General features: G+C 40.3%; 1 protein-coding gene across 1 annotated transcript in view; it reads right to left on the bottom strand.

The window, feature by feature from the left end:
• Positions 1 to 565: 565 nt before the first annotated feature.
• Positions 566 to 10,781, bottom strand: part of LOC125295910 (sushi, nidogen and EGF-like domain-containing protein 1) — a 14,291-nt gene continuing 4,075 nt past the window's right edge. The window contains exons 3-5 of the mRNA XM_048245496.1: positions 9,059 to 9,177; positions 1,392 to 1,676; positions 566 to 697 (exon numbers count right to left, since the gene is read on the bottom strand). Coding sequence (XP_048101453.1) covers positions 566 to 697; positions 1,392 to 1,676; positions 9,059 to 9,177 — 536 coding nt within the window. The remainder of the gene's footprint in view (positions 698 to 1,391; positions 1,677 to 9,058; positions 9,178 to 10,781) is intronic.

Below are 10,781 nucleotides of genomic sequence, written 5' to 3'. Positions count from 1 at the left end.
AAAAGGGGGCTGTGTCATCCATAGACTTATCAAGTCTTAAATTCAAAATGTTGTCACCCGAAAAACAAGCGGAAAAATTACTCCAGGTAGTGTCTGTATAAACTGTCTTCTAAATAAACTTTCAGCACACATACAGTACAATGTTGCCAATGCCTTGTTTTAAATGTTAAGGAACTAATTACACTGTTGATGAAGTGTGGAACTCTTATTAGCCTTGTAGATGGGTTAAGCGATTTATGTGCATTATGAGAGATGCCCGGTTGCTAGCGCTAATAGCGCTATGGAAGAATTGGTAAAAACGGACTAAGTTTGAAATGCTTCTGGTCTGGATCGGGTCACCCCTCATCCACGACTCAAGGTTATGGTCATACTTAAAATATCTAAAACCCATTTAACACCGGATTTCCCCTTTAACCTTGATATATGTTTTAAAAGTCTGGCATATTGGGCTCTTAAATGTAAAAAAAATTATCTGGAAAGTCCTAGAAAAGTCCTTGAAATTGATGGTTGGGTGGACTCCTGTAACTGTTCTGTTCTAGTTCTCGTCCTTTCTAGAGGTTTTTATTTATTTGTGAGATTTTTGCATGTGTGGTCTGCTCACCTGAACTAGATGGCGCGTTGAAGCAATGGCACCATAATTCATCAGAGTGAATGAACGGTTACCTCCTGAGATAAGGACCACTTGGAATGAGGTTTCCTAGGATAATGACACAACAGTAAGATAGTGAAGTAGTGAGTAATATCATCAAGTAATTTCATTTTGGAATTTATTTCAAAGCTGTAAGGATGCTGAACTCTCTCCCTCCTCTCCCCCCTCCACCCTCAGCTACATAACATCCTGGGCATTGGACCCACAATGGCTGCCTGCACTACTCCACTTGCACACTTGTACACTTTACAACTTGTTGTTGTTGTCCTGAAAACACAACACTTCTGCTGCTCTTACATAACTTGCAACCACTATGCCACTTTCTTTCTTACTTAGGTCAAAACAGAACTACCCAAGCCTTTTTATTGGCCTGACTTTGCACTAGTATTTTATTGACTGTCTATGCACAATTTCAACCAAATTTTGCTGCTCTTATTTTTCACTATTATATGTGCCCTCTTATTTACTTATTTACTTACTTTTTTGTTTACTTGAATGTTATGTTTATCTGTGGACCTAAATTGGCAAAATATGTCTTGTCTTCACCGTGGGATAGTGAGAAACGTAATTTCGATCTCTTTGTATGTCTGGAACATGTGAAGAAATTGACAATAAAGCTGACTTTGACTTTGACTTTGACTTTACAAGTAGGCCTAATGTCTCATTTATTCCAGATGATGAACTGATGACATTTGAGGACCACAATGTATGTAGGCTAAAAAAGTGCAGGAAAAATACTAACTGTTCCTGACTTCTCATAATATTCCACTTTGTCCCATGTTGCAACAAAGACCCAGGAAGCTGAGAAGCTCAACCCAGGGAAATACTGGTTAATGTCTGTAGTGGCTTGCTGGAGAACACTGCCATTGGTATACTGCTGGTAGGATATGTTGCCTCTGCGGGTGTTGTCAATGTCTGTCCAGAATGGGGCAATGATGTTGTTGTAGTGTTGTGCATAAGCAGGAAATTGGTGTGGAGACCAACTATACCATCCATAATCAAAAGCGAGAAATCCGTTGTTGCTAACCTGAAGTAAAAAATAAGTATTTGTATAAGTAGTAGTAATAAGTATATTTGTATAATATTTGTATAGCACATTACATTCCAAAGTGCTTCACAGTTAAAAAGACAGAGTTTAAAAAATGATTCAATCATAACAAAAGAAAAACAAAAGAGACAGACATAAACATACAGACAAAATACAAGTGGCATCAAATCCATTAGTTACACAGACTCAATGGCTGTTAAAAGCAAGTCTGAAAAGATGGGTTTTTAGCAGAGATTTAACAACAGTCACAGATGATACTGATTTAAGGTCCTGTGGTAAACTGTTTCAGAAGCGCCCAGTGCATAGATACTGAAAGCACGGTCACTTTCTTGAATTTCCCCTTGGGGATCAATAAAGTATCTATCTATCTATCTACCTTTCTGTGTGCGGGAATGGGGTGTGTCCAGGCGTGTGTGGGATGCAGATCTTAGTGGTTGTGATGGAGTGTAAAAGTTCAGCATGTTTGTTACATAACCTGGAGCCTGCCCATTTAATGATTTAAAACCAGTCAATGCCACTTTATACTGGATTCTAAATTTAACAGGCAGCCAGTGCAGTACTGGAGTGATGTGTTCTTGTTTCCTTGTCCCAGTAAGCAGTCTAGCAGCTCCATTTTGTACTAATTGTAGGGCTGTAACGATGCACCAACCGCACGATTCGGTTTGTATTTAATAACATTTCAATAGCCTACCTTAGAACACCAGAGGATTACAATATAATATATAATATAACATATCTATATTATTTTATATCCTGATATAAAAAGAGAGAATAATAAATTCTGATATTTATGACAGCACACTTTATGCAGATTAGCCTATAGCCTAAGCCTACTATTTCTATTACAACTCTACCATTCAGCTGTCTGGTTGAAGCCTGGAAATATTGTAAACAAAGTACCAGTAAACAAAAATATTGTAAACAAAGTAATTAGACTGTTCAGTTTCCCCATGTGTGTTTAAGTTTTAAGGTAATACTTGTTCTCCTTGAGACAGGCCCTTTTGGGAAACATTGGTATTGAAATGATAAGTTAACTTGAATGCAAGAGTTCACAATATGAAAGTGTAGACTGTATACTGTCGAATTATGCGAAAACATGAAATTTGACATTTTAACCCATACGTTTATTTATCGTAGCAAAATAGCACCGTGCACAAAGCAACTGGTTTGTCTTGCAGGGTCACATATGTGCAGCATGCTAATGATGCTAAGCGGATTTAATAGTAATTTAGCTAGTTGTCTTCTACGCGTCCTTACTTTCACAATTGTGAATGTTATTTTTTTTTTTATATTGTGTTGGCCGAGTCGCATGTGTCCATTGAGCGAAAGAGGGAGAGTGAGAGAGAGCGGGGCAAGGAGATGGGGTTTACTTCTATACTGTTAGGTAAAGTTGAACACATAGTCTACAACGAAAGAGAGGTATGAAATTATGATTTATTTATTTATTTTGGACAACGTAGGCTACTGGGTAAGCAAAGCGGGAGATGTGTGTTGCTTATCGCCGCCGCAGCTTGGCGCACCGCGCGAAACACTGGAAAGGGTGTGTCGGGGTTCTGCCTTTCACACGCCGACAGTTTCGGGATATGAGTGTCGCGATTTCGGTTTCGAATCGCATATCGTTACAGCCCTAACTAACTGTAATCTATGTGGTGAATTTCTGAAGACGAATGTATGGCCAGGCAGGCACCAAGGGATGATGTCATGCATGAGCCGAGACGGGAAACAGGCCTGCTGTATGTAATCTAATAGACTCCTCTGGTACTAAATAAATGGTGCACATTATTTTTATGTACAATACGGTAAACTTATCCACCAATATGAATAATTGGGTAAACGCTGATTGGCTAAAGAGGTGTCTGCCATTTGCATATGGGGCAGACACCTGGTCAAGGATTGGGCAAAATTACTGAGAAGGTGGTGTTCTAACACCAGCTTTAGCGGGTATAAAAGTTGGCTCCCAAGGAAGCAGACTTCAGAATTTGCGCTTCTTCTCACCAGAGGCCTGGTTCCTAGATTCCGCTGCAGAGGAGATCCATCCATTCACATCTCCTGCCTGGCTGTACTTAGTCTGCGTGTTCAGAGCTGTATGCTGGAGGATTTGTGAATAAAGGCCTTTAGCGGCTACTTCTCATCTCAAACTGTTCTCCATGGATTACATTGTATCAGAGTGTTTTAATTGGAGGTTCTGGTAGAGGCTGTGACGCCGCTATCTGCGCGTCCTCACGCGACCATATAATGGCCGCACTGAACTTAAACATGTGATGCTTTTAAACAACGGACTTGTGTTTTAAACTATTCATATTCATTGCCATGGACTGTGTTGCGTTAGGTTGAGTTTGAGTGTGTTTAGCCGATGGATGCATACATGACGTGGAATCACACCAAACATTTTCCCACGCATTCACACTCATTTCATTCACTTCTATTTCAATCGCTCACGGCAAAACTCAGTTTTGTTACGGTAAAATAAGCATTGATTTAGAAACTGCAAAGCCTGTATAAATTTTCTATAATGACAAAATATGTGAGTGTTGTACGGTGTTGGGGTATTTGATGTTTCAAAAGTACAACTTCTTACCGTCGCTATAGCCGGTGATTTCCTGGGGCTTCTAGGACGCTACACCTCCCAATAATGGATGATTATATGGAAGGGGTTACGAATCCACGACTTTAAGGCCCTTGCAAACCAATAATTGTTAGTCGACTCTGTACTTTGTATGTAAATGGCATGTGTCCATGCATTGATATTATTAAGTAGGCCTAATGTGTTCTTATTGTGTACCGGTGCCCTTTTAACTGTGTTTGATGTGAATTTATGATATTATGAGTAAACACCCCTGCCTGTGTATAGACGAATGGTAGTTACCAATTAGGTGTGGGTTTTGTCAATGCATAAAATGGGTGATTGTCATTTGGAGGGAGATCTCTCAAGGAACAGAACTGCTTGCTGTTGCATATGGCGCAATGTATTGTGTAAAACCTACTAAGCCTAAAAGTCTAGTGTTGTTAAATGTAGTGCTGTTGTTTCTGGCTGAATATAGCCGTAGCCTTTTTGTTTCATTTATCAAGTATTTTTGTTTCTATTTTCTTTTTTCTCCAATAGAAAGATCGTAAGTTGTATGCTGTATTGTTTGCTAGCCTTTTCCGGATTCTTTTCAGATTATTTTCATAGGTTTACCTTAAAGGTGCTCTTAGCTTGGTTGGGTAACGTCACTTCTGTTTGCGTTTCAGACAAAACGGGGGTATTCCAAGTATGTGGTTTGGGGACAAACCTAGGTAACTCAGAGTAAGTAGTAAACCTAATAGAAGAGCTGTATGGCTTCATTCTCCTAACAAAACAATGCCATAGGGCTCTTGTTGTTGAGGTTTACCACTTACTCCGAGTTAACTTACACAGGTTTGTCACTAAACCATGTACTTGGAATATAAATAGAATAGACAAAACATAAACAACTTAAGAAAACATTTTCATCTTCATTTGAAAACACGTGCACATCATTTAGAAAACGCGCTGCAAATTCAGAAAACATTTACACTTCAGAAACGAGCTGCCAATTCACAACACGGAATTCAGAAACGTGCTGTAAAAAAAATCACCACACAACGGAAGTGTTTCCGGGGGGCACTTAAAAGTGATGAACACCTCTGAATAGGTGGCGAACTACATACGTACAGACAGTAAAGGAGAGGTGTTCATCACTTTTAAGTGACATTAAAATGTTAGGATAAACCCAAATACTTAAATTTCAAGCCAGATTTCTTTAAACAGGAGCTGTTGTTGTCACAATCTGTCACAATCTTCAGAAGTGTTCATCACTTTTAAGTGTCCCCCTCGTAACACTTCCGCTGAATTTCGCGCAACGCTTTTGAAAAATGTAAATGTTTTCTGAATTTGCAGCCAAGTTTCTAAATGATGCACGGTTGTCAAATGAAGATGAAGATGTTTCTTTTGGTTGTGCTTTATATATTTGCATCGTTTTGTTGATTTGCACCTGTCGGGCCAATCGAGAAACCCCTCAGACCCCAACTGACATGATCCACACCCTCACAAAAATACTTCCAACGCCCTGGATTGTTTTGGTGTCGCTTTTGAGCCTGTAAGCGTGCACTTTGGGGTTGGGCTTTACACAATGACAGAGGTAGCCTGGAAACAGGGCGAGCTTGAGGGTGCGGGTGACGCCCGTCTGGAACTCCGCGAGGGGTTCGGTAAGGGAGCCTCCCCCACCGGTAAGGTGGGACGGTAGCCCCACGGCACAAGGCCGGAGGATCTAAGATCATGCAAACGGTTTCTTCAATCATTTTCATCAGAGTGGACGATAGGGTTTATAGGGTTGCCCCCAGTCAGGGACAAGTTATGACTCACGGTTGCTGAAAAAGTTTTAAAACTTACTTTGATGATTTAGTAGGTGTAAAATATTGAATAAAAATGTTCTGCTGTATGACTGGCTTTTATTTTAACTCTCATATTGAACTTTACTTTTATCGCAAATTTACAAAAATTGATCAACGATATTGTCTCCTACAGGCCCAATGAGAGAACAATTACACTTTACCTGATTTTGGTTTCGATTTTATAATTGAGTAAGTCTTTGTGACAACATCGCCATGATACATTTGATAATGTTTGATTGTTATTTTGGTATGAAGCATTTACGAGCCTAATGAATGCGCTTAGAAAGTGAAAGTAGCCTAACCTAGGCCTATGCGCTCTGTGTCTGAGCTGTCTGCACGCCCGCAATTGATTACGCTCTCAAATGGGGAACACATCAATCCCATGGTATTTTTTTCTAAAATGCATGAAACATGCAAGATCAAAATCCCGCCGTAGCCACGCTACATCTCCGCTTTCATATTTGCCTAGGCTACTAGCCTACAATAAATGAATTGAACGAACTCAACTGACAACAGGTAGGCCTATATCTACTGGATTCGGCCATTGAGACTACAGAATACAGACTACAGAATACAGTACAACAAACTTTCTGTCTTTCTGAAGTTTATTTTGTATTCGGGTACAGTAGCCTAATTGCCTAATGTCTTGACAATAGTTTAACTGACTGCTTCATTTGAACTTTCCATTCCGCCTGCCAGGTTTATGATCGAAAACCGCTACATCTCGCTCTGGCATTGCCTAAACTCATCGTGGTGGGAAATCAGATTATCTGTCAATATTGGGCTTTGAAAGTAAGGGATAGGCTATTTGTTTAGTAATAGTAGGCTACATTTTGTAGCATTTATAGAGAAACCGAGGGAAGTTAAATTAGAAATTAGAATCGTTGGAAATTGAAAACACATACAAAAAAGATTTGGGGCTTTGAAAAGAGATTCGAGATCCGCCAATGCAGTAACTTCTGCATTCAGTGAGATTTGCAACGCCCTAATTTTATTTTTGACTCTTCCCATCACCGTTGCAACCTCTGAGCCATTCTCAAGTTAAAGATCATTAAAACCACTTGAGGAGCACAGTGGGACAGGAGAGACTGAGTGGACTTGCCATGTTGTCCATAGAGAATGAGAGAGCAAAGAAAATGGACATATGCCTACACAGAGCATCGCGGGACGAGGTTCGCTGGAGCAAGGCTCGTCGTATGCCCTTCAAATAGTGCTGCTTATTATTGTTGTTTTATTATTAGGGGTCATGTAGCCTATTGTTTTGTTGTTCTCTTTGGTTACACACTTCATGCTTCGATGACTTCAAAATTACATAGTTACTCTCCGTGGCGCTGATCGCTTAGAACCGCTATTCTGCGGGCATGTGTAGGCTATGTTGTAAAATTATGTTATGATGAGTTTAACAAAGGGCCCGGTCATGTGCCCCGCCCTCGGGTCCGCTATGACTTGTTCCATACACTGCCTGGAAAGCCTTGAGGGCATTTCAGAGGGTATTTCAGTCAGACCAGCCAAAGCATTTCTTCATTTAGCTACAAAGTACTGAGATTCTTTTGTAATCCTTTACTTTTCTTATTATTTTTTAATAAGAATATCAAGATGAGTGTGGTTCTACCCTTATGGCGGCCTTACATTTGTACGATTTTGGTCTGTTTTCACAGTCGGTCATTACATTTCGGTCTGGAAGTCGGACAGGAATCATGGGAGTTGTACTGGAATCACAAGGCGCTCCGTCAACTAGATCGTTAAGTGTAAGGTGCCAGTCTTAGCGGGTTTTAAGTCAGTCGGAGTCAGTCCTTTTCTAGTTTTGTTGTTCTTTACAATATCAAACATGTTTGATAAAAATGACAAAAAATGGGTTTGATATTATATAAGTCTTTCTAGTTGTGGCTCATACAAATAGTGACTTGAACTATAAAAAACCAATAGTGACCTCTCTCAACACCAAACAGGAAGGGGCAAAGTAGGCTACAGCAGTAGCCTATATGATTATTTGTTATTCTTATAATATTTGTCATTTCTTATACATATTTAGTACACCAGACAGAACAACTCTATATCTTTTAGGGATGTCACGATGAAACAATGCTGCAGAAACACAAAAAATACGACTTTTGAGTTTAGTAGGCTATCATTTCAGTTCCTGTTTATCTATTGCACGATGGGTAATAATTTAAAGGAATCTAGTTGCAGTCTTGTAAATAGTGACCCTGCAATATCCCTAGTCATTGCAAAGTCTGTGACTTAAAACTCTACTACTTGTCTTTAGATGTGAGAGGGTCTGAGACTGTAGTCTTTCAAAAATCTTTTCCAAATCTTTGCAAATCTTTCCAAAGTCTGTCAGTGTAAGGGGGGCTTTAGTTGCCCTCAATTTTCAAAAAAAGAAGGGGGAAAAAATGCAATGAAATTAGGCATTTTAGGCTGCAACAATCTCAAAAAAGGGCCGTGAAATCCTGGAGGGACTGAGAAGCTACATACTGTTATACAGTACAAGATATTGCCGGCGCAATAACTTTAAAAAAAAAAAAAAACAGAAAACAGGGTTTAAAGCATTTGTGGAGAAGAAGGATGTTTTGACTGTTTTCTGCAGGATTCACAGGTAAGCTATTTGATTGCTCTGATTGGTTACATCCATCCAATTGTATGCAGAGGCATTTTCCCCCCTGTATCGGTTGAAACACACCTCATAATCGTGTCCCAAAGCTTGGGTTCCTGACTCAAATTCTGCATCAAATTCTGTGTATGGCTACGTCAGTCTATGACAGAGGAGCACCGTTGAGACACTTTTGCATCAGTGTTAAACTAATGTATTTTCTTTAGAATTACAAACATCCAAGTTTAAAGTACCAATTTAAGTTGAACTAAGGCTACCTGATGATAAAATCCCTTGGAAATAAAAAAAAATGAAAAGTAAAAATGGACAGTTGAGAACTGTTTTTAGAAGTAATTAATCAATGAATACATTTACTTACATATAACCAACTAAACGTCTGCCTGAAATAGCGGAATGGTTGTGGTAGCGGAACATATGTGTTGTCATCATCATAACGGTGAGTATATGAATCCCCTGGTCCAAATGGATAAAATACACCTGAAAAGAGTCGGAAAGTTAGGGATTCATGGTTTCTCAGCACATTAATCTGCATCAGCATCTTGTTGGTAGCTGTGTGGTACCAAAATTCAATCATTCATTTAGAAGGATAATTAATTTGTCCCCACTCTTCTACCTATTTCTTTGACACTGTTGGGCAGTTTAAGGTTTGGCCTATAGAGGGCACTAGCAAAGGGAACAGGTGTAACAGGGGCCAAGTAGGGCTGATGTAAAGAAGAGAAGGGGACTTTTTTTATTATTTTTTTTTACTTTCATTTGCCAGGAAGGTCCCATTGAGACAGGGATGATCGGGGGCGAAGGGCAGTTGGCAAGAAGCACTCCCGTAAGCGCAAGCATATGGACGGGCAGGTGGAGCATCTGCAGCGTCAGATGCAGGTAATGTAGAATGGGCTCCTGCAAGGTCAGAGGTCGCCGCAAGAGCCATAAAATCTGGGTGAGCTGGCAGTTAGGTGCTATTGTCGCTGCCCTGATGAGCTGTCACTGGCAGCCTCTGGAACTTTGGATGCAGAGGACCGTGATGACCCCTCTTATTCTGAGCTGAGTGAGGATACCTCACAGGCCTTGGATACAGTGCCTCTTGATCAGACAAGGCAGTAATCACTAGAGAGCAGCAGAGTGGGCCCAGGTTGCCTCCTTTGGCCTCAAATGTGGGAACATCTGTGTTCGACAGAGGGTCACGGCATAAGTCTGAGGGGCTCCCCATCCTCCCAGACTTTGTGGCGGAGCTTCAGTCCTCTTGGAAAGCCCCAAGCTCCACTTCTCTACCGAAAACTCAGCTAGCTAGCCTAGCAGGTGCTGAACACTGTGGTATGGCTGCAGCTCCTCCCAGATAGCAAGAGGCTGGCGGTCCACTGTCGGTCCATTGGGGGCATAGCTGGCGGTCCGCTGGCATTTTGCTCATCGGTTCTCTGGCGGGTTGCAGACAAATTGCCCAATATTGTGCCACTATTGCTCTGAAATCTTTTTCATTTGTTCAGTTATCCATATATCATTTTATTAACTTTTCTTAATATTCATGACAAGTTAAATTTAAAGACACGCCAGCGGTCCGCTATCTGCCAATCTGATTTTGCTATCTGGGCTATGCTTCGCAATGTTGGCAGAAGCAACAGTGAGGGCTGGTAGGGATGCCACTAGGGTTGCAAAGGGGCGGAAAATTTACAGAAACTTTCCATGGGAAGTTAAGCTGGGGAATTTTGGAAATATTCCAAATTGGAAAGTTTCATGGAATTAAAGAAAATTATGGGAATTAATGGGAATTTAAGGGAATTAACTGGACATTTTATGGTTAACTAGCATGCTAAGCTAGCAACATTGAAACCACTGAACTGCTCAAGACACACCACTTCACTCAACAACAAAATCTGATTGGTTGGAACATTGACTAGCTATCACTTTGTCCAGTCAGAATCCCAGAAAATGGTAAAACAAATAAACAATATATATATATATAAAATAATGACATAACATAACACCCCAGACTTCATAGATTATGAATAATAAAGTTGTCAAGCTTAATCAGACAGGCAATATGAGCATATGGTTATTAATCCCGTTAGAGCTCATGAAAAACGTTTTAATGG

The sequence above is a fragment of the Alosa alosa genome, chromosome 6 (assembly GCF_017589495.1).
Source record: "Alosa alosa isolate M-15738 ecotype Scorff River chromosome 6, AALO_Geno_1.1, whole genome shotgun sequence".
Classification (NCBI taxonomy): Eukaryota; Metazoa; Chordata; class Actinopteri; order Clupeiformes; family Clupeidae; genus Alosa; species Alosa alosa.
This window is presented reverse-complemented; position numbering and strand designations above follow the sequence as displayed.